General features: G+C 55.5%; 3 protein-coding genes across 3 annotated transcripts in view; 2 read left to right on the top strand and 1 right to left on the bottom strand.

Moving 5' to 3' along the window:
• MLXIPL (MLX interacting protein like) overlaps positions 1-6,021 on the top strand; it is a 29,197-nt gene extending 23,176 nt beyond the window's left edge. The window contains exons 10-17 of the mRNA XM_063146816.1: positions 11-63; positions 1,723-1,882; positions 2,002-2,108; positions 2,682-2,801; positions 3,542-3,669; positions 3,777-3,900; positions 4,146-4,275; positions 5,190-6,021. Coding sequence (XP_063002886.1) covers positions 11-63; positions 1,723-1,882; positions 2,002-2,108; positions 2,682-2,801; positions 3,542-3,669; positions 3,777-3,900; positions 4,146-4,275; positions 5,190-5,311 — 944 coding nt within the window. The 3' untranslated portion in view covers positions 5,312-6,021. The remainder of the gene's footprint in view (positions 1-10; positions 64-1,722; positions 1,883-2,001; positions 2,109-2,681; positions 2,802-3,541; positions 3,670-3,776; positions 3,901-4,145; positions 4,276-5,189) is intronic.
• A 1,388-nt stretch (positions 6,022-7,409) lies between these two features.
• On the top strand, positions 7,410-8,798 carry DNAJC30 (DnaJ heat shock protein family (Hsp40) member C30). The gene has a single exon (XM_063146814.1). The coding sequence runs from the start codon at positions 7,410-7,412 to the stop codon at positions 8,082-8,084; it is 675 nt and encodes a 224-aa protein (XP_063002884.1). The 3' UTR covers positions 8,085-8,798.
• An 11,472-nt stretch (positions 8,799-20,270) lies between these two features.
• On the bottom strand, positions 20,271-27,036 carry VPS37D (VPS37D subunit of ESCRT-I). The gene is made up of 4 exons (XM_063146813.1): positions 26,641-27,036; positions 23,226-23,397; positions 21,961-22,043; positions 20,271-20,753 (listed from the first exon to the last, which is right to left on the bottom strand). The coding sequence occupies exons 1-4, from the start codon at positions 27,034-27,036 to the stop codon at positions 20,271-20,273; spliced, it is 1,134 nt and encodes a 377-aa protein (XP_063002883.1).
• Positions 27,037-27,268: the final 232 nt, after the last annotated feature.

Below are 27,268 nucleotides of genomic sequence, written 5' to 3'. Positions count from 1 at the left end.
TCTTTGGCAGCTAAACCAGAGCCCAGTGCAGAGACATTGGTTGCCACATCTCCAGAATCCCTGGTAGGAAGGGTTTTTGTGTGTGTCTGTGTGACCAGGGTGGTGGGGGTGGGGGATTACAATGGGGGGCTTTTCTCTTCTGGCCAGGGTTAAGGCCCGGGGGGTGGGGGCTGGCATCTACAGCTGCCAGGAATCTGACCGTTTCACAATCCCCCCCCCCATGGTGGTGTGTGTGTGTGTGTGTGTGTGTGTGTAGAAGAGACCCAAGCCCCCCCTCTTCCCGCCACCCCAAACCGCCAGAGCTGTTGGGAGGAACGCCTGCCAGGAAACTGGCTGACACCCCACGGGTGGGTCTTCATATGCATCCGGTGTCCAGGTAGCCCAAAGTGCCTTTCCTTGGAAGAGAAATCACAAGGGAAGATGAGAGGGACCCCACTGACCCAGGCCGAATGTCCATCCAGTCCGGCTCTGGGCCTGGGCAGATCCCCGGAGAATTTCATCAGCAAGGAACTGGAATCCAGAGGCCCCAGGTTTTTGAACGGCCCCCAGGGCCCCCTCCTTCCCTCCCTCCGTGGGTCTACCTTCTCTCCGCCATTGCGGAGAGCTGCTCTTGCTCTATGCCTCTTCCTCGTCATAGAATCATAGAATAGCAGAGCTGGAAGGGGCCTACAAGGCCATCTAGTCCAACCCCCTGCTCAATGCAGGAATCCACCCTAAAGCATCCCTGACAGGTGGTTGTCCAGCTGCCTCTTGAAGGCCTCCAGTGTGGGAGAGCCCACAACCTCCCTAGGGAACTGGTTCCAACAACTGAGTCACTTGTTGGCTGGACAAGGATGGAGCCCGGGGGCCAGGGGGGAGACATGAGAGCACTCTTCAAATACTTGAAAGGTTGTCCCACAGAGGAGGGCCAGGATCTCTTCTCGATCCTCCCAGAGTGCAGGACACAGGATAACGGGCTCAAGTGACAGGAAGCCAGATTCCGGCGGGACGTCAGGAAAAACTTCCTGACTGTTAGAGCTGTACGACAATGGAATCAGTTACCTAGGGAGGTTGTGGACTCTCCCACCCTAGAGGCCTTCAAGAGGCAGCCGGACAACCCTCTGTCAGGGATGCTTTAGGGTGGATTCCTGCATTGAGCAGGGGGTTGGACTCGATGGCCTTGTAGGCCCCTTCCGACTCTGCTATTCTCCTCCTCTGCCTGGGCCAGAGCGAGAGCGAGAGGCAGCAGGCAAAACAAGGCAGGTGGCTGTGGGGAAGAGGAGGAGGAGGAGGAGGAGGAGCGGTTTCAGGGGGTGTCCCTTGCCAGTGGGCCCCTGCTGGGGTGTGGGCCCCGGGCAAGTGCCCCAGCAGGCCGATCCTTGGTGCCGGCACTGCCTAGCAGATACATCACCAAAAGAACAAACACCTCAGTTGTGGCATTTAAAGCGTACGGGGCACGCGACCGAAGAGGAAGAAAACACAAGACAGGCCCCTTGGTGCCCTCCAGATGTTGCCGACTACAACTCCCATCAGCCCCAGCCAGCACGGCCAATGGCCAGGCATGATGGGAGGTGAACGAGCAGGTTGTACTGGGAAAGAGGCGGCACATCTCCAGGGCCTCCTCTCTGCAGGCCCCCCTCCCCCTGTGCAGAGAAGCGCCCTTGCAACCGAGGGCCCCCCTTCCCCTTGACTGCAGGCCCCCCTTCCCTTTGACTGTTGTCTCCGCCGCTTCCTTTCTCGTAGCAAAGCGCCTTCGGCGAGGAGCCGGCCGGCTTCTTGCCCCGGATGACTCAGCCGAGTCCTCGTCTGTCCCCCGCCTCCAGCCCTTCGCAGGCCATCCCTGTCACCCCACCGGTGCTGCTCGTCCCCAAGGCGGAACGGCTCTCCCCCACCCCGGTCTGTGGTGAGCAATTCTGCTGGGCAGTGGTTGTGGGGGATATGGAGGGGGTGATGGAAAAACACTCTGTGCATGCTCAGATGCAACGAGTAACAGCAGTGCCTTTGTTCTCATCCACCTCCCAGCAGCCGGTAACCGGAAGGCGTCCGGGCAGGGGTCTCCCGTCTCCCTTGAGGGCCTGGTTTCAGCTCCTCTCTACTCGTGCAGCCGGAGCAGGACCGAGCCACGCAAGGTGAGGAGAGGGAGGGGGGGTGTCTTTGCAAAGAACACGTTCAGCTTGCCTTCCGGTTTACAGAAGTGACCCCCTTTACCACCACACACACACACACACACACACACACACACCAGAGGAGCGAAGATGGCACTCTCCAGATGTGTTGGGAGATGCAGTCCAGCACATCTGGAAGGAGAAACTCCTCTGCTGATCTCTGGGAATTGTGGGACTTGCTGTCTAATGGTCGGAGAAAGGAGAAAGGGGTTCTCGGGAGGCCAAATGTTTATTTTCACAAAGCCCGACGCGTCGGGCTTTGTGAAAATAAACATTTGGCCTCCCAAGAACCCCCTTCTCCGACCCGCATGGGACACTCTCTTCTTGTTTTGGGACTTGCACCAGTGCCTTAATCCCCTTGCGACTGGAAGACGGCCCCCGAAAGATTCTGTAACGCAAGAGGTGCATCCCGGCCAATGCAGGTTGCCTCCTTCGCCCTGCCTCCGTTAACATTTGTGCTGTGCCCCCCCCCCGTTTGGAAAGGGAACGCCTTTAAAGCCCCCAGGCCTGAAAGCGCCCCCTTTCTTCCCCTCGCAGGCGGAAAGCCGTCGAATCACCCACATCTCCGCCGAGCAGAAGCGTCGTTTCAACATCAAGCTGGGCTTCGACACTCTGCACGGGCTGGTGAGCACGCTGAGCGCCCAGCCCAGCCTCAAGGTGAGCCGTGGGCTGCCTTTCTCATCATCCCTCACCATTGCTGGGGCAGATGGGAGTTGCAGTGGACTGACATCTAAGGTGGCCACTGACGCTTCGCCCAAAAAGAGGAGCAAAGAGGACAGCATTACGCTTCGCTTTTGCATATGCGCATTTCTATGGACAGACGCCAATTTAGAAACAGGGCTTGTAATTCAATACATCTCAACATAGCGAAGAAAACTGTGAGCAGTGGCGCTTGCACGGTAGTTTTCAGGACCTTGACACGACGCCATCATCCTCCAGGGCCTCTCCCGAGCTTTGCAACCGTTATCACGAGTTTTTTTTAGGGTGAGGAAAGCGCAGTATTTTTCAGAATGGTGTTAGATTTATTGCATGTCATTGCACCGTTCCGCTATATCACACCTCCATCTAGTGGCTGTAGAATGAAATATACAGAAAGGCAGAGAAAGAAAAAAACACAGGGAAAAAAAGCACGTGTAAAGGAGCTGATCTTAATCCCGCAAAGAATGCAGAAGCCCGGGTAAAGATGCGGGATAAAAGCCTCATGTAGAAACTCCTCTACGTGACGTGCTCGCTGCCCAGGTGCTGAGAACGGGCCAAAGAGACCCGCCTCTCCCTTCGGATACTTCTTCGATTTAACCCAGACTTGGGCTGGAGGCCTCTTCAAAGGGAGGACTGTCTTCTGCCAGTAAGGTCAGACATCGGCCACCCTGACCCCCTCCCTCCCCTCCGCCGTGCAGGTGAGCAAAGCCACCACCCTGCAGAAAACCTCCGAGTACATCTGCAAGCTGCAGCAAGAACGGTCCGTCCTGCAGGAAGAGGCCCAGCGCCTCCGGGACCAGATCGAGGAGCTCAACGCCTCCATCAAGTAGGGCCTGGGCCTGCAGCGCAGGGACGGCGTTTCTTTGGGAGGGGGCGGGCGGGCGGGCGGGCAGATGTCCCCCTTGTGCCTCATGTGGCATCTCCTCCTTCCAGCCTGTGCCAGCAGCAGCTGCCGGCCACGGGCGTGCCCATCACCCAGCAGCGCTTCGACCAGATGCGGGACATGTTTGACGAGTACGTCCGCGCCTGCACCTTGCAAAACTGGAAGTTCTGGGTTGTATCCTTTTCTGGAGCGGGAGGGGGCTGCCGGCCTTTGCGCTCCCCTGCGGAGTTTGGGATGGCGTCCAGGCTTCACAGGGCCCGGCGCTGCTCCAGACATTCCTTGCAGCGGCCAGAGGGGAGACGGGTGTGTGTGGTGTGTGTGTGGGGTGGGGGGCGGCAGCTGGGGGTCTCTCCGCCCCCTCCCCTCCCCTCCCCGCCATGCAGCAAAGCCCTGGCCCTTGACTGCTGCTCTGCCATCAGTTCAGCATTCTCATGCGGCCCCTCTTTGAGTCTTTCAACGGGATGGTCTCCACAAGCAGCATTGAAAGCCTCAGCCAGACCTCCCTCGCCTGGCTGGATCAGTACTGCTCCCTCCCAGCACTGCGACCCAGTGAGTAGCCGGCCTGCTCCTCCTCCTCCTCGTGCCTTGCCTGCCACGCCGGGGATGGGATCGGGCCCGTTTCTTGCTTCTAGCAAAAGCAAGGGATTCCCAGGCACGAAGGGTGGAGGGCAGAGACGGTGTGGACCCAGGGTGGGGAACGTCTTTAATCCCAGGGGCCGGATTTAGTATTGCGGAAGTGCTTGGGGGCTGCATTCCAGAGGTGGGCGGGGTGGAAAGCAAAGGGGGCGGGGCCGAAATGGGAAAACATACCAGCCCATTGTAACTTCCTGCCACTACCTGCTTTAGGGTGGCTTCCTGCACTGAGCAGGGAGTTGGACTCGATAGCCTTGTAGGTCCCTTCCAACTCTGCTATTCTAGGATTCTATGATTCTATGATACCTGAGCCTCCTGAGAGGTATTTCAGCCTTTTAGGGCCCAAGTCTTCTGCATGTTTAGATAGAAAAAAGGCCTAAATCTCCCAGCATATGCTGGCTGGATTATGCTGGACATGGTAGGACTTTTTTCTGTCTAAACATGCATAGGATGGTAGGATGTTTTCTGTCTAAACATGCATAGGATTGTAGGATGTTTTCTGTATAAACATGCGTAGGATTGTAAAACTTATAGGGTGTGTGTGTGTGTGTGCAGGGGGGAACGTGCACAGCAGTTGGGAAACCACCCAACAGCCGGTGTATGGGGCAAGGGGGCGGGGCAAGGGGAAGGAGGTGTGGCCATAAGGGGAGTTTGATGGTTTTGTTGCATTGGTGGGGTGGGGAGGGGAAACAGCGCTTTGTAGTGTGCCTGGGTGCAGGGCGGCCATGCTGTCTTTTGGGAGCTGGGTTGGGGGCGTTAGCAAGGCCGAGTTGCGTCTTCCCCCTCAAGGCAGGTTTTTGTAGACCCCCCCTCTTCTTTTGCTTCCTCAGCAGTCCTGAGTTCCCTCCGCCAGCTGAGTGTTTCCACTTCGATCCTGACCAACCCGGCTGACATCCCTGAACAGGCCACCCAGGCGGTGACCGGGGCCGGCCCCAGCAACGCCTCCTCCTAGCCCCAACGGATGGAGTGGCCTGGAAGGACTGGCCCAGCTGGGCAAGAGCTGGCCCTTCCTCCGTCCCCCCACCCACCCCCAGAATCTGGTACTGAGGAAGCGCAGCCTTCCACAACCTTCTCCCAGGAGTTGCCGTGCAAACCATCTGGAGAGCGCCAGGTCGGGGAGGCGGTAGCAGCATCTATCCGCTGTCCCATCTGCTTAGTGCTGAAGCTGTGATCCCGGTGGATTCCAACCCTCTGAGAGAAGAAGCCCTCTGGTGCCAGGCACCACCAGAACAGGGAGGAAGGAAGGGCTGTTTTGCGAAGCCAGGCACACGCCGGTGTCGACAAACTTCGCAGCCATATGGCAGAACCACAGTCCCAAATACGGCAATTGAACGTCTGCAAAAGCTTGGTTTATTTATTCGGTAAAGCTGTGATCTGTCTGCTGACTACTTCTCAGTAGGTCTTCTCTCTCTCTCTCTCTTCTCTTTTTTACAGTTGTTGTCCAAAAGCACCCTTTAGCCTCTCTTTAAAGCAAAGACTCGTTCTGCAGGCCCGTGTGTGTCTTGCACTGACATGGCCGGCCGGCTTAAGCGACATCCAATTCAAAAGCCTCGTGTCTGGTTTTATATTTTGTATTGCTGTAAACTGCTTTGGGAGGGCTTCTGCCCTGAAAGGCGGCCAAGAAATATGTTAAAGAAATGAAATAAATAATGTCTGAAAATGTCCAAGCCTATTATCATTATCATCATCATCATCATCATCATCATCATCATCTCTTTTCTTGCTCATGGCGGTTTTTCTAGATGGACATGACAGGCTGTCTATTACTGATTCAGAAATTTCCTGACAATTGAGCATGTTTGGAGTCTGAATGCTTTCTGGATGTTGGTGCGGATGTATTTCGGTAGGCCCAGTTTCAGAAGGTTTTCTGTACAGTTTTTTGAAGTGATGCCGGTGACTGATGTGACTATTTTTTATTTATTTATTTATTTCATTTCATTTCTATACCGCCCAATAGCCAAAGCTCTCTGGGCGGGTCATAAAAATTAAAACCATGAAGAGCATAATAAAAAACCCAACAATTTAAAGACACAAATACAAAATACAATATAAAAAGCACAATATAAAAAGGGAATAGTTGTGACCTTCTCTTGTTACCATAGTTCATTGACTTCCATGTGTATTTTTCTCTCTTCTCCTCTGCCTTTTCTACAACACTTTTGTCATACAGTAGTCCAGGCACACATGGTTGGGCCCACAGCCTCTCCAGCACCCTCCAGATGGGTTTGGGACTCCAGCTCCCATCACCATGGCAAGTAGTGAAGGATGATGGGAGTTGGAGTCCAGCCAGACCTGGAGGGGCCCACAGCCTCTCAAGCACCCTCCAGATGGGTTTTGGACTCCAACTCCCATCACCATGGCAAGTAGTGAAGAATGATGAGAGTTGGAGTCCAGACACACCTAGAGGGGACCACAACCTCTCCAGCACCCTCCAGACGGGTTTTGGACTCCAACTCCCATCACCATGGCAAGTAGTGAAGAATGATGGGAGTTGGAGTCCAGCCAGACCTGGATGGGCCCACAGCCTCTCAAGCACCCTCCAGATGGGTATTGGAGTCCAACCCCCATAACCATGGCCAGTAGTGAAGGATGATGGGAGTCGGAATCGCAACAAAATCTGGAGGGCTGACGAATCTTCCCCCCTCGCTGCCCAGCCCAGCCCCCCCTCTCCGTTCTTTCCATTGGCGGGCAATCCGGTGACCCGCCCACAGAACCTGCCAATCAGGCGGCAGAGCGTCATCGCCGCGCGATGCCCCCTCGCTGGCCTCGCCCTTCCTCCCATTGGCGCCGCCGGTGACGCCTACCCCCCGCGCCGCGTCCTCCCACTATGACGTTTCCCGCCCTCCCCCTCCACTGGCTAAGCCGAGCGTCCGTCCCACGCCCACCAACCACTGCCTGGGTCCCGCCCCCATCGGCCAGGAGGCGCTCTCCCATTGGCCGCCCGCTGGCACGGCGTCCGCCGGCCGGCAGCGGCTGCCGGGCAGATCCAAGATGGCGGCGGTGAGAGCTGCCGCGGGGGCCGCTGAGGGGGCCGGCAGGGCAGCTGCCTCATGGCCCTGAGGGCCGCGCGGCCGCTGTGTGGGGCCTGCGCGCCGCCGCCGCCGCCGCCTCGGCCCTGGGGCTGCCGCGGGCGCTCGGGCCCCGGCCAGGAGGGCGGCGGCGCCGGGGACCCCCGCCCGGGCGCGCCGCGGGGCCTGTACGAGCTGCTGGGGGTGGCCCCGGGCGCCACGCAGGCGCAGGTCAAGGCGGCCTACTACCGGCAGTCCTTCCTGTACCACCCGGACCGCAACGCCGGCAGCGAGGCGGCGGCGCAGCGCTTCACCCGCGTCCACGAGGCCTACCTGGTGCTGGGCAGCGCCGCGCTGCGCCGCAAGTACGACCGCGGGCTGCTCAGCCGGGAGGACCTGCGCGCCGCCAGCAAGCCCTCCGGCAAGGAGGCCCGCGCCCGCCCGCCGGCCCCGGCGCCCCGCTGGAAGCCGGCCCAGGCCGCCGCCTCCGCCTCCGGCTCCGCCCCGCCCGGCCGGCCCGTCTTCGACTTCGATGCCTTCTACCGGGCCCACTACGGCGAGCAGCTGGAGCGCGAGCGCGGCCTCCGGGAGCGGCGGCGGGAGTGGCAGAAGCGCCAGGCCGAGCGGCGGGAGTGGACGCGGCCGGAGCGCCTGCAGGAGCTGGCGGCCGCCGCCCTCTTCTTCTCGGTCCTGGCCGTCTTCTTCAGCCTCAAGTGAGCGGGGCGGAGGAGAGGCCGCCCGCCTGCCCGCCCGCCCAAGGCTCTTGCCCTCGCCCCTGGCGGAGGGGGCAGAAGACGCCTCTCGGACCGCCCAAGGCTCTTGCCCTCGCCCCTGGCGGAGGGGGCAGAAGACGCCTCTCGGACCGCCCAAGGCTCTTGCCCTCGCCCCTGGCAGAGGGGGCTGGGCCTTGCCAGGCCAAGGAACACATCTCCCCATGTCGAAGGGCGGCAGCTGGGCCGACGGGGCAGAAGACGCCTCTCAGGCCACCCAAGGCTCTTGCCCTCGCCCCTGGCAGAGGGGGCAGAAGACGCCTCTCAGACCACCCAAGGCTCTTGCCCTCGCCCCTGGCAGAGGGGGCCATGCCGGGCCGGGCTAAGGAACGCATTTTCCCCATGTCGAGGGGCGGCAGCGGGGCCGACGGGACAGAAGACGCCTCTCGGACCGCTCAAGGCTCGTGCCCTCGCCCCTGGCGGAAGGGGCCGTGCCGTGCCAGGCCAAGGAACGCATCTCCCCGTGTCGAAGGGCGACAGCTGGGCTGATGGGAAGAAGGCGCCTCTCGGACTTACGGGGAACTTCGCTTCCCCACAAGCTTCATCTGCGGTTGCTAGTCACACAATACACAACTTCAGAAGGTATTGGCAGCAGCCCCAGAAGCAGCCGTGGAAAGCAAGGGCACCAGAACTTGGTCCCAATTAAAAAAACCTATTTCAATTTGCCTTAAGATACTCCTCCATCTGGCCATCCATTTGCTGGTGGCTGGGGTTCAGTTGCCTCCAACGGTTTCATTTGGGTGGGCTTAATCGTCCGCAATTAATCACGTTTTTGAAATGGAAGAATTGGTATTTGTCAGGGTCGTTTGCCACCTCGCTTGCCTGAAGTCCTCCCATTCTCTGTGTGTGATGGGAGGGAGGACGTCAGGTTTCTTCTCCTCTCCTAGAAGTGGGGTTTGCTGCCTTTGTCCAGGCTGGGCGGCCCTGTTGCTGGGACTTTGCTCTCCATCGAAGCCCAAAGCTGCTACGGAACACGGAAGAGCAGAACTTGGACATTGCCAGCAAAGCTTTTACTTTTCTCAAAGGATGCCTCACTAGGTATCGAAGGAGAGGAGACCTTCTCACCTGCACAGTTTGCGGTGACGTATGGTGGTACTACTGCCCAGACAGCCGCCTCTTTATATATAATAATTTTTTGGGATGGGGCAGGCTGTGTAGGCCTCGCCCTTCCAGGTTGTGCACTTTGCAATGCAACGGTGTGGGGATGATGACTTGATCTGTATGGATGCACCAACAAATAATGTGTGTGTGAACTTTATTTTAATATATAAAAATCCAAAGAATGAGGTTAGAACCGGCATCTGGTTCTTCCGAGTGGTGCTCTTAAACCTTTGTCCTTCACTGTGAGGTGCTTGTGGGATGTGTCATTTGGGGTGAAGGTACTTCACAGGTGGGGAAACTCTTTTTCTGTCTTCATCTGTAGGGGTGGGTGGATGTGTGGGGAGGACAGGGGACAGAATCAATACTGGGTGAGGTCACCCCTTTTCTTTCACTCTTTCTGCCAACCCCACCTCTCCCTTTTTCTCCTCTTCCTCCCCACCCAGCTGGCTGTTAGAGGAGGGAGAGATTTCTTCTCCCAGACCGCTCAGCCATCCTTGCTTTGCACTGTCCATTTTGATTCTCCCCAATCTTTCCCCCTCCTAGCTAGAGTCTGAGCTGATTTGTTTACAGGGCGGCTTCCTCCTGCCATCACTCAGTTTCCCTCCTCCGCTTCCTCCTCTCCTTCTAGGCTTACTCCCAACACGTAAGATTAGCCTGACCCTGAATAGCCCTGGAAACATACCTTCCTTTCACTCTCTGATCCATCGCCGCGCGATGCCCCCTCGCTGGCCTCGCCCTTCCTCCCATTGGCGCCGCCGGTTTGAGGCTGTGCTCTCAAAAGTGTCACGACCCCTCTGAAGGAAACCAAGGGCACCTCAAGAGCAATTACTGTCAGCAGACCAGGAGGAGCCTGATTCCTTGGGGAGGTGGCTGCAGGTCCATCCCCATCAGGGGGAGGGGAGTTTGCCTCTGAGGCAGAGGCTGAGCTACCCCCTGGCCTCCAGGAGTGTCCTCTCCTCGAGCATCAGGCCAAGAGGCTCCCATGAAAAGGAGTGCTCCCTTGCAAGGAAGGCCTCTTCATGAGTAGGGCTTTGACCAGAGAGCTCTAATGTGCTGCAGCTGAGCCCTGGGTGGGGCTCAGCAGGGGTCGGTGTTAAAAGCCTTCAGGGTCTGCCTAGCCAGGGTTGGAGCCAACGCCGTTCTTCTGCCCCCTGCGCCTCCTACCTGGCCTCCTGGACCTTGTTGCTCCGCGCTACGGACCCTTGGACTCCTTCTTGACTCTTCTGGATTGTGTTAACGCATCTGACCGCCTGCTTGTGTATTGACCTTCTTGACCTTCACCTGCCTTAGCCTGAACCCCGCTGGGCTGAGACCTTTGCGCCTGAACATTTGCTGGCCTCCTTGCCCGGCTTCTTGGGTTCCTCTGTACGACAAAAAGCAGGCAAACCTCAGCTACTCCTGCTGCAGGGTTATTTAGGAGGCTGCGGGGCAGGCAGCGAGGCCGGGGTCACCACGGGTGTAGGTGAGCAACTGTGATGACACATGGGCAGCTGTCACTGAAGCGGATGAAGATGGTGGGGCCGGTGGAGCGATTCAGCCAGGGCTTTGTGTGAAAAGTGAGTTTTCCGACAGCATTGGGAAGAAAGAGAGGCGCCTCTGTTTACCATTCCCATAACTCCCTGCAGAGCTGGAGCCAGCTGAGAGCGAGGAAGAGGAAACGCCCCAAGCCCTGGTTGGTCCAACGCAGCAGCACCCGCTCGGGTGTTGAAATCCTCCTTTGTTTTCGAGAGCTGGGCTGCTCTTCCCACATGGGGCTGCGGAGGGCACCCGTGCGCTGGAGACGCGGCCTGGGTTCGCCCTGGGAAAGGGCACCGCAGGAGCCGCCCAGCTGAATTCAGGGGCAGGGAAGCCCCACTGGGGAGCCGTGGGAGGGGAAGAGCGGCCCGTAGGCTACGCAGGAGCCTGGCGGGCAAAGCGTCCAGAAGCACAGAAAGAAAACCGCAGCAGCCGCAACATGGGGAATGTGGAGAATTTTAATGCGTTCTCCCTAAACGAACTCCTTGCCCGGCAGCCCAGCCGTCTGCTGCATTTCCCCTTTGGAGCCACATCTGCCCCCAAGGGGTTGCTGCCTCCCCTCCATGCCCCAAGGCCGTGCGGAAGAGCGTGCTCCATCTCTGTTGCCGGCTGTGAGGTTCCAACTCCTGTTTCGACTCTAGGACCAGCCCTGAAACGTGCCTCGATAAGAGTCCAAATATCAACATCCGAATTTACAGAGGTGAATCCCTGGAAGCAAGTTTTTTTCCTGCTCCGACAGGCCGAGGAGCCCTCAACGTTGAAAGGTCAGCTGGGCCTAGATTGGTTCTGACCTTGCTTGTACTACGTGGCTTGGTTCACTTGCCCAAGCCAACGGCACCTCTGCTCTGTGGGCCGTTCTCTGCATTCGGCAGCCAGCAGACCTTTGGCCCCTGGTTACCCGTGAGCTCGCCTCAGTTAATTTCAAATATCTCTCTCTGGAAGCCGTGCCCTTACATCCTGGGCTGGATGACATGGCGGCTGGCGTGGTAATGGGGGAAAGCACTCTGCACATGTTCAAAGACGTCCTTGTTAATGCACAGCTAAGCATGAAGCCCTGCTACAGAGAGGCAAATGGGGACCAACAAAGGTTTTTTGCAGCTGAACTGGCCCCAGGTATTTTGCTGCTGCTCCCTCCCAGTCCTTTCGCTGCTTGATCCGAGAGGCCCGCCAGGAGATACGTGGCGCTGCTGCGTCCATGCGTGGCTAGGCGTTCTCTGTGCCCCCCCCCCCCCCCGCTCGTAGCCGTCGGGCTGCTTGGCTCTTGGTTGGGCGAAACGCTCTTGCGGTCGCCGGGGCTCGTGAGGAGAGGGCTGCTCCCTCCCTCCCTCCTTCGCCTTTCGCAGGAGGATCTGGATGCTGCTGTTGCCAAGGCAACGGGTGGCCCGTCAGCAAGATGGAGAGTCTGGCTGGTCCTCTCCGCCAATCGCAGAGCCCGGCTGGCATCCCAGAGACAGTGGCTGCTGCTTGTAACCAAGGGCTACCCACTGGCAAATGAGGAGCAGATCTCTCTCTCTCTCTCCCTCTCTCTCCATCAAACCTAAGCAACTGGGGGGGGGGGGCGAGTTAAGAGGGGCCCCTTCCCATCAGCAGTTTCTGAGCAGCCAGTACATGAGCAAAACAGCCTGTCCCTGGAGGCGTCTGGGAGGACAGGATCCAGCCAGCTCCACTGGCTACAGTCTCCCGGCTTGGTTTCTGATGTGGGAGACGCCGGGAATTCGGGGCCAGGCGGTGCTGTGCTTCCGTGCCCCGCTCAGTCTGGACACAGGAGCTGATGCGGACACCCTTTCCCCCCTTCAAAAAAGCTCTGGGTTGCTCTAAGCTCGGAGGGAGGGGACCTGCAGCCCACCCCTGCTCTAAGTCATTCACTTCTCTGGTGGATTATGCCCCTGCCGTGGTCTCCGCTGAATGCCGCGTTTTGCTGCTCTTCAGGAGGTCGCGTGCATGCAACGGCCAACAGGCCAATCTTCCCTAGCCTGGCTCCAGCCGGATGTGTTGCACTACAACTCCCATCATCCCCAGCCAGGCTGGGGAAGCCTGCCATGCATGAATAAGGGGCTAGCCGCCCCGAACGTTAAAGCAGCCTTCGCCTAATCCCCTTCCTGGGTGTAATATGTGGGTACTGTTGTCCTACCATGCAGGGATGTTGCAAAGATCACTGAGCGTGCGCGTGGAAGTCTTTGAATGCTCTGAGGCAGCCTTCCCCCAACCTGGAGTGCTCCAGATGTTTTGGATTGCAACTCCCATCAGTCATGCTGGCTGGGAATGATGGGAGTTGCAGTTCAACACACCAGGAGGGTGCCGGCTTGGGGAAGGTGGAATTACCATCCTGCAAACTGTTACCATAATTCTGCATTCTTGCAAGAAAGGGGGACCCAGCCGGCCTCTTCGCCGCCCGTGCCTCGCTCTCTCGGGTCACGGCCCTCCCGCAAGAGATGGCCACTCCCATGTGGATATATAAGCCACTGTTAAGAAAACATGAAATCTGACATGTAAACTTTCAACAAATAAAGGCTGAGAGATGAATTGAACATCTTTGGTCTTTGTTTCCAAGGGAAATTGTCAGAAACCCAATCAAAAGTATGTACAGGCCTGATCCTTCTAGCAGAAAGAGAAACAGACAGACACAGAGAGAGAGGTCTTGAATTTGGGAAGGATCTGTCTTCCTACTAACTTCAAACTTTTGAATCCCAAAAGGAATGTTGAATCTTCAGAGGTAGTTTCTTCCTTGGGGAATTTCCCCTTTAGGATGAGGATTTTTTTAAAAAATGTATCTTCATGTGGTTTTTATCTTGAATGCTGCCTTGAGAAGCTTCAACCCTTAAAAGGTGACCTAGAAATGAGATCGATAAGGTGTGTGTTTGTGTGTGTGTGTGTGTGTGTGTGTGTGTGTAGGGGGTATGTTTCTTAAGTTGCACTACATCCATCTCGGGCATTTGTTTGTCTACAGTGATGGTTGGCTTCTGTTTCCCTCCGGTTGTTGTCAATGAAAGACACATTTCATGTTTTTGTTGGCAGTGCGTTCCGAAGCCCTCCCTCCCGGAAGCAGACGGGTGTTTGTCTGACTCCGAGCACATCGCCATATTTTGCCTTGTGCTTCCCCCAAACAGCACGGGCGGCTGAGCCAAGGGGACTCACCGCCAGCTGCCTCTTTTAGGTTTGCAAGAGGCCAGGATTGGTGTTGCAAACGTTGATACGATTTGACGTTCTGTTCCTGTTTCCTCCCGGCTGCCAGGGCAGCCGCCCCCATTTCCCAAGCCCGTGTGGAATGGATACCTGGCAGGAGAGCTAAACAGCGCCGGGGCCCAGCTTTCCTCTTGGTTTATTGATTTAGTTACACCAGTCATACACCGCCCTCCACGTTCCGTTCGCAGGGTGGTCTGCACAATCTTGGTTGTCAGTTGGCTTCTGGCCACCAAGGGAGGACTTGGGATAGACTGGCAAGTTCTTTAGGAAATGGTAGCCTAAGGCTGGTAGCCCAAGTTTGCTGATGCTTTGCGTCTCCTTGACACCTCAGGGCCAATGTGGGATTCTCCCTCAAACCTCTTTTCTCTCTGGCCCCTCCTTTCCTCTCTCATCCCCTCCTTAAATCCCTCCAGCGAGGCCACCTGGTTGTGTGCCTGCACGATTTTGAATGCACCCAGCCTGGTCTTCCACATCCTTCATAACAGCTGAATTGTCAACATCATATGATTGCCCCTTCTGCAGTTGGAATGTTTATGAACAGCCCAGCAGCCCTCCCATCTGGATCTACACCTGAACTGGCAGCGCCAGCCCTGACCAGCAGAGGGCAGTGCTGTGGCTCTTAAAGGGGCGGCACATCTTCCTGTTTCGGTCTCTCGTTGTAGACCATACAAAGGCTTGGGGCATGTCTACACCAGCCATTTACCCCGGGATCGTCCCTGTGCAAGCAAATGACACACAGGGGATCCTGGGAGCAAGCAGTGATAATTCCTCCATTTCCCTGGGATAATCCTTAGGTGTAGAAAGGGACTTGGGGGTAGTGATTCATGCATAACTAAAGTCAGGGCTCTTCAGCCCCAAGACCTAAAAGCTGGCTAATAATGCAGAAGAGTAAAGACATCAACACTGGCTTCCAAAGTTGATGACTTTACTTCCCTGGGCTATCAGCACGTGCAGAGGGCTTTCCCCAGTAAAGTGTCACTGCTTTTAAGGGGAAATAAAGATCTCTGGGCAAAGTGTCTTTCATAACATATAGAGTGTCCCCTCCCCTCTGCTGGGAAAGGCTGCCTCTGAGCATGTACGAACTGCTCAACCCCCAATCTTAAAATAACCTGACTTTCTCTGTTTTTCTGGATTTTCATCCTCCGATAGTCACTTCAGATGTCAGTGAGGTGGATGGGGCTGCGTGTAAAATTCACAGCACAGAAGTAAAGGACTGTTTTGGTATATAATCAAGATTAAATTGCAAAAATGAAAAAAGAAAAGCGAAAGAATGGCAGTATAGTTTAACAGCATTTGTGGTGGTTACATTTTTATCTATAAATATCTGATAATAATGATAGATTCAATAATTCTGTGACCTGCTCTGAGCCCCAGCGATAGGACGGGCTGCACATCAAAATACATTCCAGTTGTAAGTTCCTTGCAGCAGAGACCACCTTCCTTTTGTTCATCTTATCGGTCAAGCACCGTGGCCAGGCATGGTGGTGCTGTAGAAGCCCGGTCTGTTTGTCTCTCTGCTCTGCCCTGATAGGATTTGCTGATGCATTGTCAGCAACATCATCAGCTGTTGCTCTAATCTGCTGTCTCCCCTCAGCCCTAACTGCTTGCTTAGCAACCAACACACCTTGCACTAAAGAAAGTGGCAAACTCCCACACTCGAGGCCTTCAAGAGGCAGCTGGACAACCATCTGTCAGGGATGCTGTAGGGTGGATTCTTACATTGAGCAGGGGGTTGGACTCGATGGCCCTGTAGGCCCCTTCCAACTCTGCTGTTCTATGATTCTATGAAAGACAGCCCATGTTAGCAGGCCTTCAATGACAAGTTCAAGAATGAATGTGGGCATAAAGCAGCACTTCCCAACTTCTGCCCTCCAGATCTTTTGCACTACAACACCCATCACCCCTGACCCTTGCCTATGCTGATGGAAGTTGCAGTCCAACATATCCAGAGGATACAAGTTAGTGAAGATTGTCATAAAGAGAGATGCAGCCACATTCATGGCTACTTTCTGAAAATACAACTAAGGCTGCAATCTTATGCGTGTTCAGATAAGGAAAGAAAAAAAGTCCTAGAACTCCGGTTGGGAAATTCTGGGCGTTGTAGGACTTTTACAATTCTGGGCATTGTAGGACTTCTGCTGCTGTTGTCTAAGTATGCATAAGATTGCACCCAAAACGAGAGTGCAGGAATTTGGAGCAATATTATTAAATCATTCTTTTTTCTTCAAGAACACCGTACATTTCCCCACCTTCAGAAGGATGAAATCTACTTTTGAAAATGCCACATACAGAAACGTATCACTTAAATTTATTCCAAAGAATTATATATACACACATATATATATGTATATATATATATATTCCACACTTACGTTTCCACACTTATGTTTTCAAAAAAGTTACATGGAAAAAGAAAACGTTCACAAAGACAGCATGAGGTCTACCTTGAAACGGCCACGGCACTGCGGGGATTGAATTACTCCGGGAAAGGCCCCGTCCACACACACACACACGTGTCCGAGTTTTGCAGCGAAGTCCCAAAAGAAAGAGTTCTGGCTTGTGCGTTACGTAACGGGGGAGGGAGCCAGCTGGAGTTTCAGAGGTAGGGAGATTTTCTGGAAACCTCTCTCCCTCCTCCTCAAGTCCCTTAAATTCTTGAAGACAAAATTGAATTGGCAAATTTACATTCCAAGAGACCAGCTTCCAGCCTTGCTTGGGAAACTCAGGTCTTTTTGGGGTGGGTGGGGTGTTTTGATTTGCTTTTTCATACCTGTCGGGCCCCACTGCCATCCACACAGAAAAACCTTAAATGCAGCCACCTACAAATTTTCAAACCAGGTCATCAGAGTTTTTTTGTTTTTTTTTAAAAAAAATGAAACCAAAAACCCCTAGCCATCAAAAACAACAACTCAGCGTCAATGCTAGAAAGCTAGCGACTTTAAATTTGCATGCATTTAAATGAATCGACATAAAATTGAGCAATGGCCCTTCTCCCCCTTCTCTTTTTTCCTTGGGAGCGGAAACGAATTTAGGAATTTCCAAGCAAAATGTTAATAACTCAAATGTCCTTGTAAATGTTGGGATTGATATTCTCCTAATGCAATGCCCTCATCCCCATTATTTCCAACCCACTGAGAGTAGAGGCAAATTTGTGAATGAGACGTCTGTCGTCCGGCTGTTAGCTGCGATAGCTTAAAAACAGAACTTCCAGCTTTAGAGGCAGCGTATCTGTGAGTAAGTTACTGAGGAGCAACCAGTGCGGGACGTCTCACTAGTGGACTTTCTAGAAGCATCTTATTGGCTGAGGGACTAGATCTGAACTTCTGTCTGACAGATCCAACAGGGCTCTTGTACCCTTCTATTAATTACTGATGCTGCTGGACTTAACAGAGGAAAAAGGAAACAGCTTGTAAAATGTTAAAATTGGGGAACTGCATACGTTAAAAAGTTGCCTGACCAGTTTTTGTAGGAAAAATTGTTGATATAATTGCCTTTCGAAAAGGGTAGCTACAGATGTCCTTAAACACTGCAGCTAATGCTTTTCGGGGGTGGGGGGGGCTTACTCCCAGGCAAGTGTGTCTAGCAGGGGTGTTGAATTTCTTGCTGTCCAGGCCGAATTCAGGTGCAAACAGTGGAGGCTGGTGACTCCGATGTCAGTGGGGCATCCGCTCTGGATTTAAGTCGGAACCAGTCTGAGCTCCAAAGTCCCTTTGGAGTCCAGACTGGTTCTGACTGAAACTCAGAGTGGATACCCCACCCCACTGCCTCCACTGATCGGAGGAATTACGATTTTGGCCTTCTCCATGTGAATCGGTGCAGCGTTTCAATTCAGCTCTCTACCAGCTAGGGGTGTGTGTGTGGGTGTGTGGAGTGACTCCGGATCAGGTTGCGTTGGCCTGAATGATCACACATGCACCCAGGTTCCAGCCATTGGATTCGGCAGCTGGTCTTTACAGGAAATTGTCAGGACTCACCGAATGCAGACTTTAAAGGGGGGAACCGAGAAGGCCACGGAGGGAATTGGGATCATAACACGTACCAGTGTAGGGCACAGACCAGGGGGTGCCCGGGATTTGATTTGGACCAGAGTCATCTCACCAGGTGGAGCAACGGCATCTGCGTTCGGCTCTGGGATATAAGAAACACTGGTAGTGCCTCTGAGCATGTGCAGAGCCTGTTGCCTTGATCCCAAAGCCCCCTCCGTAACTCCCAGCAAGGACTGGAGCAGAGATTGGAAATGGTCCCACCTTTTAGGGAAGGGAGGGGGCTGTTACGACAGGGTCCTACAGCCATGGATTTGGGGAGATGCCCTACACGTCCCCTCCTGGTACACGTTCACCCCAGGAAATGGAGTTCCCGTTCCCGTCCACAGCGGGTTCAGTTGCAGGAACATCATGCCCCACTGAAGAGGGGAGACACTTCCCCCACCATGTGGGCAAGCCTGGGCCAGCCCACGGCCATGCCCCCCTTCCCCTGCCGCTCACAGGCTCTTCCCCCATTGGGAGTGATGCAGCCAGGGGTGCAACGGTTACACCCTCTAGCTCAGCTGTCCTTCTCCAAACTGGATGAGTGCATCATAGCCTGACAGGCTCAGCCTGCAAGAGCAGCCTCCCCCCAATCTGGGGCACTTCACCTGCCTTGGACCACAGGCTGGGGGATGCTAGGAATTGTAGTCCAACACCGCTGGAGGCCCCCAGCTTGGGGAAATCTGTGCTAGAGAGCTGAATTGAAATCTTGCTGCAGGCATGCAAACCGCGGCGACGTCCAACATTTGAATGCACATTTTATAGATTAAAAAAATATTATTTTTAAAACAATTAAAAAAAACAAAAAACAAAACTAAACTAAAGGCAAACAGAGTTTATTCCCTTGTCCTGCCCTGAGGGAAGGGAGGGCTCCCACTTGATCTTTCCATTGGGAGTGACAGAGAGAACCCCCCACCCCAAGCCGGTGCAAGGACAGGAACGAGCCATTTCCCTTCACCAGGAAGGCTGACTGGAGAGAGGCAAAGCCAATCAGGGGCTCATTCAGAGAGGCAATGGGCAAACTCCTCTGGGGGCATTTTTTAAAAAAGCAATCCATGTTTTAAAGCCACACGGCCCTGCCATTGATTTCAATGGGATATAACCATGGCGAATTTTGACCAAGTGGTTCCCCTCCCCCCTCAACCCCCACCAGAGTCCAAAAGCATTCTCTCATTGCTGGGAGGAAGGATTTGTATTAGGAGAATATCTTTCTTTTCCATTCGATTCTCCCCGATATTTATAACTGAAATTGTGCAAGACCATTCAAGTCAGATTAAAGTTTGCTGGAAAGCGTTCCCCCGCCCCCCGCGTCCCCACACCATCCCCCAGTTTTCTCCCCTCTTCCAGGAAGCTCCCCCTCCCTCGAGGGAGTCTGGGGCTGGGGCTGTCCTGTCATGCATACCCTGTCGAGACCGTGTGCCAATGCTGGTACAAAACCCATTCTCTAGCCGTGGCGAAACTTTGGGCTCAAATGTTCTACCCTGTGTGCTTTGCAACCTCAACCCCCCTGCCCCCCGCCCCAAACAGCACCCCCTCCCTCCCACCCCAATCATGGAACACCCCCCCATCTCCACTCGTCACAGACAAACCGAACGATGTGTGGGGGGAAGAGAGATTGAGCTTCTAGCTCCAAAACCCCACCCCTCCCCAAACACCACATCTGCCTGCCTGCCCCTCCTTTCCCTCCCCTCAAAATGTGCTCTTCTGGCTGTACCCCACTTTCTGCGGCCTTTCTGCTTTCTACCAAAATGGAGTCACTTGTGCTGTAGGGGAAATTGGCTTGCAGGCTGTCCAGTGGTGGCGGCGGCGGGGGGGGGGGGGAAGCGGCTGACTGGTGGCGCGTGTGGAAATCCAGCATCTGAAAAAGTGACAGGCAGCCTGCAGGGTTGTTGTTTTTATACATGTACTCTGGCTCTCTCTTGAGGGAGTAGAATGGATGCGTTATGACTGCAGGCTTCCAAAACAGAACTGGGCAGGGGGGTGGGGAGGAGGAATGAAACTAAGTAGACTTCCCTTGTTTCTAAAATTGGAAAGTGGGGGTGCTTCCCCCACCCACCCCAGTCTCTGCCACCTATACTTACAGTCACATTTTATAGGCCCAGCCAGGCTGCCGAGGGTAGAGGGAGGGAGGGTGGGTCTAAATCAGGTGAGTCGTGGCAGCCGGAGAGAACAGGGCTCTTTGCCCCTCTCCCCAGCCCCCCAGCCCCCAGCACGCCTGGGAGAGTGGGGGTCTTCGGTGGGCTGCCTCTTGCACACCTTAGCCAAGCGTCAGAGGCTCCGGTCCAAAGGTCCAGCCGGCCCCCTGGCGGCTACCGGTGTGGCGGCTCCTTCTTCTTCTGCTGGTGAGGCAGGTGGGCTTGTGGCAGGTGGATGTGTCCAATGAGGCTCAAGGGTTTGCTCACAAAGGGAGCCGTGGGGTGCGAGGCGGCCAGGGTGGGCAGGCAGCACTTCTGGGGGCCGGGGGCCACCGGGAGGGGCAGGACAGCTTCCGAGGGGATCAGGAAGGCCGGCGCCAGGCGCAGCTGGAAAACCTTGGGAGGAGGCGGCCCGTTCTGTACTGGTGCTGCTTGCACCAAGGTTGGCGGGACGGGACGAAGCTCCGGGGAGGTGGCCGGCTGCTTCTCGGCGCCCGGGCTGGGCTTGTCGGGCGTCTTTTCCTTCTCCAGCTTGAGAATCTCCTGCAGTTTCTCCAGCTGGGTGCGGCGGAGGTGTGAGAGCATCCGGCTGTGTTGGAAGGACTCCACAAAGGTCTCGATGGGAAGATCCCAGCAGAGGAATTGCTCCATTTGCTCCTGTGGGTGCAGGGAGTGAACAGGGGAAAGCCCATTAGGGGTTGCTGGCGCACCGGAAACATTTCAGCGACGGGCATCGGCAAAATCCACCCCACCCCCCACGATTCAGGCAGCTTTCTGGGTCTCTTTCTATCCCTCTCAACCTGCCCTGTATTTTTCCTAACTGGGAGGCAGTAAGGACGGGCGATCAAGTGATTTTGGGGATTGGACAGATTCTCCAAACACCACTCCGAAGTTCATCTCTGCATTGGTCGGTGTGCTTTTCTTGTTTTGGATGAACGGGGAAAATGCATCTTTTCCAAAGCAAAAGCATGCTGAAAATATGCACTCTCCCCTCCATCGAGTAAAATGTAAATATGTGCATTTTAAGAAATCCGCAATTTAAAAAAGGCACATTTTTTAAAAAAAAAAACCAAAAAACCCACCATGTCTTTTTTCCCAGTGTGAACACAAGTTTGGGAATTTGCGAGCATTTTCAGAGAATCCACTTTCCTGCTGCCAAAAATCCAATCTAATGAAAGGCTTAACTTAACTAAAGGCGTACAGAGGCTTTTTCATTGTTGGAGACATCCTTTCTGAGCAATAACTAAACATTGACTGGGTTACTTTTAACTGTAGGCGTTTCTTAATCCCTTCCTGGTTTGTTTACGGGCCTCATGCTACTGTGGCATCTCCTTGCGCTTCAGTGACTTTGTGTGTGTGTGTGTGTGTGTGTGTGTGTGTGTGTGTGTGTGTGTGTGTTCATATCGTATTTCTTCAATTCTAAGACACACTTTTCCCCCCATAGAAACATCTCTAAAAACGGGGTGCGTCTTAGAATCGCGGGTGCGTTTATTATTTCTTAGAATCAAAGCTTTTTTTTCTGTTGGTGGTACTGAAATTAGTGTGCGTCTTACAATCGATGGCGTCTTAGAATCGAAGAAATACGGTATTTCATTTTGCTCCAGTTTGCAATTAATTGTGTTGGTTTAATTATACCTGATTCTGTTATATTACAACTAAGACCTTATAGTGCATTGCTATGGAAGATAGACTAATTCTTTAAAAAGCAGCAGCAGCTAACGCGAAGCCCTAAATCATGGCTTCCTTGGCTTTTTCTTCAACCCAGCTATGCCTACTGTTGCAGCCAGCCTTTCTCATGTCTCACTATGTGGGGAAAGGATTCTTCTTGGAAGCCCCCCACCTCTCTGCCCCGCCACGGACTCACCTCCACCTTTGTCTCCACGCCATCCAGGTCCACCTGCAGCCGCTTCACCGCATTCTCGGGGGTCCACTTTGCCATACAGGCTCCTGTTGGGCAGACAGTAGCTGCTTCAGCATTAACTTTCCCTGACCTGCTAGCTTTCTTCATTCCGGGACTTTTTGTGTAACCTAGTTTCACCGACCGCTCTGAGCTCTGTCCTGGTTTGTAACCCGCCACCCTGCTCTCGATGCCTCCTGGTCAGTGGGCAGCGGCAGGATATGGCTGAACAGAATCATCCCCTGGAAAGAGGGGCTGGTGGGCAAAACAGGACAGAGAATATGGACCCAGAAACCAGACCAAGCTTGAGCAGTGGGGAAGAGACGTGAAGGAAAGGAGAGAGTTTCGAAGCATTCCTCTCCAGCTATGCCTGCATGGAAAGGAACGGGAGGACAATGTTCACTGGGGTGGGGGTTTGAATAACAAGACTCAGTCCTGGGAGGCAGACAGCAGTGCTCCTGAGCATGGCAAGAGCTTCAGGGGCAAAAAACAGCCGAGGGCTCTGTGGCTCCGATCTGGGCCAGAGTGGCTTGAAAAGGGGTTTAGACAAACTCATGAAGGCCACCAAGGCATGGCTACTGGTCCTCAGGGCTATATGCTGCCCTCTGTATCGGAGACAGTAGGCCTCTGTACACCAGCTGCTGGGGGACACGGGCGGGAGGGAGCTGTTGCACGCCAAAGACACTTTGCTGTCTGAGGCCTAGTGCAAGAGGTGCAAATGCCAAATGAGCTGGCAAATGAACCTGTCTTCAGCACGGATGTCACTACAGCGTCCTCTGCTGCGCCTGAAGACAACAAGCTACGTTAGGCGGTGCAGAGATGCCACCTGGCCCCTGGCTCTCTCCTCCAACGCCTTGCTGCCACCCCCCTAGTATCTGCCACCTGAGGCGACTGCTTCACACTGCCAAATGGCAGGGCCGGCCCGGCCCTGGGAAGGCTGGACGAGAGAGGCCGCCGGCCTGATCCAGCACAGCCCTTCCTACATTGGCACATGCGCTGGGGATCCAGAGCTCCATCAGGACGCCCAGGTATGTGCATCCATTGGGTGTCCCAGGCACACACCTCTCATTCACTCATAATGTGTAAACCGTAGAAAACTCCACGGCGAAGGAGACGAAGACGGCGATTGCTGCATAGAGCGCCTAACGGCTGCGGGCCCCCGGCTCCCTTTCGTGGGTGGGGCGGGGAGGGGAGGGGGAAGTCTGGGAAGGGGAGACGCTGGCTCCGCTCACCCAGGCGCTGCTGCTTGTCCCGGCAGGCCTCCCGCAGCTCCCGCAACTCCTGGTACTTGATGGCCAGCGAGGTCTTGCCGTTCTCCAGCCGCGGCTGCAGCGCCAGGTTCTGCTTGGCCAGGGCGTAGTTGGAGGCCAGGCGCATCTCCCGCTCCAGCTGCAGGTTCTGGAACTGCAAGGACACAGACGGGGGTGGGTCGGTGGGTGAGACTGCGCCACGCTTGAGGCTCAGGCGGGGGTCATCCAGGGAAGCGGCCGAGGTTGGCCGCTCTGCCTGCAAGGTGGCCATCAGGGAAAGTGCAGGCACAGATGGAAACGCGTCGGCCTTTTTTGCCGTAGCCAAACCCCCGGGAAAAACCGAACCGGTGTGTCTGTTCAGCTGGGTGATCGGCTAAAACAAACACCTCCAAAAATAATTTCTAGTGCTTCTTCCTCTGCCACGTTAGACTTGTGGCTTTGCACCGCCCCCTGCAATATGCGGCTTGACTTCCTCACTCGAGCCACCTGTTTGCTCATCAGCCACCTTCTCTGCCTCTGTTCATTGCCCTGATGGGAGCAGAGAAGGGGCCTGCAGGCCTCCCCCAATTTGGCCCCTTTCAGCTGTTTGGGATCACCACTCCCAGCAAAGCTAACCATTGACTATGCTGGGTGGGGTTGATGGGCACTGAAGTCCCTGGAAAGTAGCGGCTTGGGGGAAGGCTGGTTGGCTGGACTGCATAACTGCAAGGTCCTGAAGGCAGGGGTCTTATATTTCATAAAGTGCTGTGCACACGGAGGATACCTTCATCCTGTTATTGTTGTTATAAGACTGATGAGTCGTCTTTCTGCCCCGTCCCAAAAGATCTGATCTGGAGTTGCAAAATACAGTTGAAAGTCATGAATTCATGTTTGCATGACATTTGGTGACTTCAAACTGAGTTGAAGCCAGAGGAAACAAGGAAGGCCTTTAGCAGAGAAGGGGCACGGCAGGCCTTGAAGGGGAGAGACCACCCTCTGGCACTTCGACGGGAGGCTTGGCTTCTTGTCAGAAAGACCTCCGGGTTGCTCTCTGGCTAGTTAGCTAATATATTTGTGTGTGTGTGTGGCAGGATAGAGGGAGGAGAAGGCAGATAAAAAATGATACTAATTAAACAACAAAAATGGCAGCAGCAGCAACATGTCTCAAAATAGTTGTTCAAAAGTTCTGGGTTCAAATCCCACACTCATGAACTGTCAAGGCGGTGGCTTTCAGGCAAGCAACCCCCTCTTTGCCTCAGCTGCCCCCTCTGCAACGTGAGTCTAAGGTACTAACCTACCTTCCAAGGCTGTTGTAAGGATAGGCCGGGATAATGTCTGCAAAAGGCTCAAAACGCGTTCAGCATGCCATGTCAACACAGAATTGTTATTGCAACATGGCTGCATCTCAAGTTCAAATAGGAATTAATAGGGGGCAGTTTTCCTTGTTATGGTGCGTACACTAGTATTTGGGGGTTGAGACGCATAAGCCATGCCCAAATCCCAGGGAGGGGAATAGTGTAGTAACTCCCCCCCCTTCTATGCCCCCCTACCCCCAGGACCGGCACTAGTGCAAACAAAAAATAATTGTGGACTTGCTTCTGAAACCCTACATTCTCACTGCTCAGGCAAGTCACAGAGCTGTTGTGCAGAAAACCTGTCACACTGGGCTTTTCTCTTCACCAGTGAATGAATGTGCTTGACCGGGCCAATGGGAAGCTGCAAAGGGACCCTTCTGCCTGGCCTACTGCCCGTACTAAGCCTCTGAGCAAGTACAGATCTACTGGCTTGAAACACGCCTCATTATTCTAAACTGAAAAGGGGGACATTTGCATCCCGTGGTGTTCATTTAAGAACCTTTGGTAATATTGCAAATTTGATGCCTATTTTGTGGCTCTGTTTGGGTCGCACCCGGAGGAGGCTGGGAGGCAGAGAGCCACTGGGAGGGGTTCGATGAACCCGGGGCAAAACAGAGGTGATCTCGTGTCCGCTGCTGTTGTGAAGGAGGCAGAGAAGGTGCCTTTCGCTGAGATAAACAGACCCGACGTATTCTGGGGAGGATGGATGACAAGGCGTGACGTGGCGGGTGCGAGACAAGGGAACAGAGAGGCTGTGGAGGTGTTGGGGGCGAAGGAAAGGGGTGGGCCGTTCCTGGAAGGGGGAGGAATCTAGTTGGATGAGATTCGGGGGGGGGGGGGAGAGCTTTGTTTCTAGGGCTGTCCAAAAGGCAAAATCACACGCCATTTGCACAACACACGGTGGCGATTACTGGGCAGGCTTCCTCTGCCCCCCCCCCGCCAAAACCAGGACAATATATGTTGCACGCTTGGCCAGACAAAGCCCCCCCTGCACCCCCACCCCCAAGAGGCTGGGTCTCCTTTGGGTGCAAAGAAACAAACCAGGCTAGAATTGGGGAAGGAGGGAGGGAGGGAGGGGGGCATGATCTGAGATCCCCCCCCCAGACAAAGGCGTCAAGGCCTTGACAGCATCACACACACACACACACACACACACACACGCCCCCCCGCCCCCCCAACCCCATCACTGTCCCTGGACGGACAGCCCCGTGCTCAGCACCCGGCTGGATGGATGAATTTTCTAAGCACCCCCACCCCTCCTCTCTCTCTGGAGATGGAGATGACAAAGACGGGCCCGTTCAAAGATCGCTGTGAGGGGGTGGGTTGTTTTGGGGGAGGGGGGGATCGGAGTGACAGGTGGGTGGGGAGCAGCAGGCTACGAAAACAGCCCAGGAAAGGGGGCGGAGAGCATCTATGGGGCGAGATGGGCATCCGTCCTCGACGTGGGGGTGGGGGTCCCGCTCACAGCCTTTTAGGAGGATGCATGGATAGGCAAGGGACCCCTGAAAGCCACGGACCCCCTCCCCCCCAGTTTGGGGGCAAAAGGAGGCGAGGCTTCCACGGCCAGCGGGAGAGGGGCTGCCTTGCCCACAGGGTGCCACCTTTCTTTCCTTCCTGGGGGGGGGGGCGTGTTTGGGCCCCTGGCAGCAGCCACGAGCTCCTGCGGAAAAGGCCCGCGGCGCTGGGCATTGTCTGCCGGGCACCCAGCGCGGGCCGGGCTGTATTGGCCCCGCCACCAGGCTGCCCCCCGCCCGCACCCCACGGTGGGCACCGGAGCAGCTGCCGCCACCCTGGCCGAGGCGGTGGGGCCTGCCGCGGGTGTCCGAGGGGCGCAGCCCCAGGTGGTAGAGGCACACCCGGGGGAGGGGGCATCGGGGCCCCTTTGGATCCCGTGCATTTTTAGGGGGGGAGGGGTTTCAGGGCTTGGACCCTCCGAGGCAGGCGGGCCAGCGGGGCCCCTGTTTGGAGGCAGGATGCGGCCCCCTCCCTCCCTGCCTCCCTGCCGGCCCCCTCCCCGCCAGGGCCCGATCCCCTGCCCTCCGCGGCCCCGATCCAGGAATTACCTTCCTGCTCAGCTTGACGATGCGCTCGAGCCACGTCTCGTCCCGCATGAGGGCGCGGAGCTGGGCGGTGCTGAGCGCCCCGAAGCCCAGGTCCACCGCCGCCGAGCCCCGCGGGCCCCGATCGCGCTCCATGCTGCGGAGCGAGGCGGACGGCGCGGCCGCACCTGGAGCAGCGCGATCCGGCACCTGCACCTGCAGCGGCGGCGCCGGCCGCCAGGGGGCGCCCCGGACGCTCTTAAAGGGGCCGCCGCCGCCGCGGAGGGAGCGGTGGGCGAGGCGGAAAGACGGGGCGCGCGGTGGGGGCAGAGCTTTTAAGGCACCCCCGAACAGCTCCTCCACTCGCTTGCTAAGGCAGAGAGGGCGGGGCTCCTGCCGCCGCCGCTGCCGCCTTGGCATCTCAAGCTTCTGAACATGTGCAGAGTGCACGTCCTCCCACCCTCCAGCCTGGAAAAACAAAACCATCCTGCAAAAGGAGGGCTGGGAACGGAATTAGCCTGTCGTCTGCACCACCACCACCTCCTCCTTGCTCTCTCCTGCCCAGGTATGGAGACCCAACCGTACTGGTCTACCTCGTGGGGTTGTTGTAAGGAGAGAATGTGTCGTACAGAGAGAATTCCATAGTTTAGGC

This window comes from Elgaria multicarinata, chromosome 22, assembly GCF_023053635.1.
Source record: "Elgaria multicarinata webbii isolate HBS135686 ecotype San Diego chromosome 22, rElgMul1.1.pri, whole genome shotgun sequence".
Classification (NCBI taxonomy): domain Eukaryota; kingdom Metazoa; phylum Chordata; class Lepidosauria; order Squamata; family Anguidae; genus Elgaria; species Elgaria multicarinata.
The sequence above is the reverse complement of the archived record's forward strand: the minus strand, read 5'-3'. Positions and strand labels throughout refer to the sequence as shown.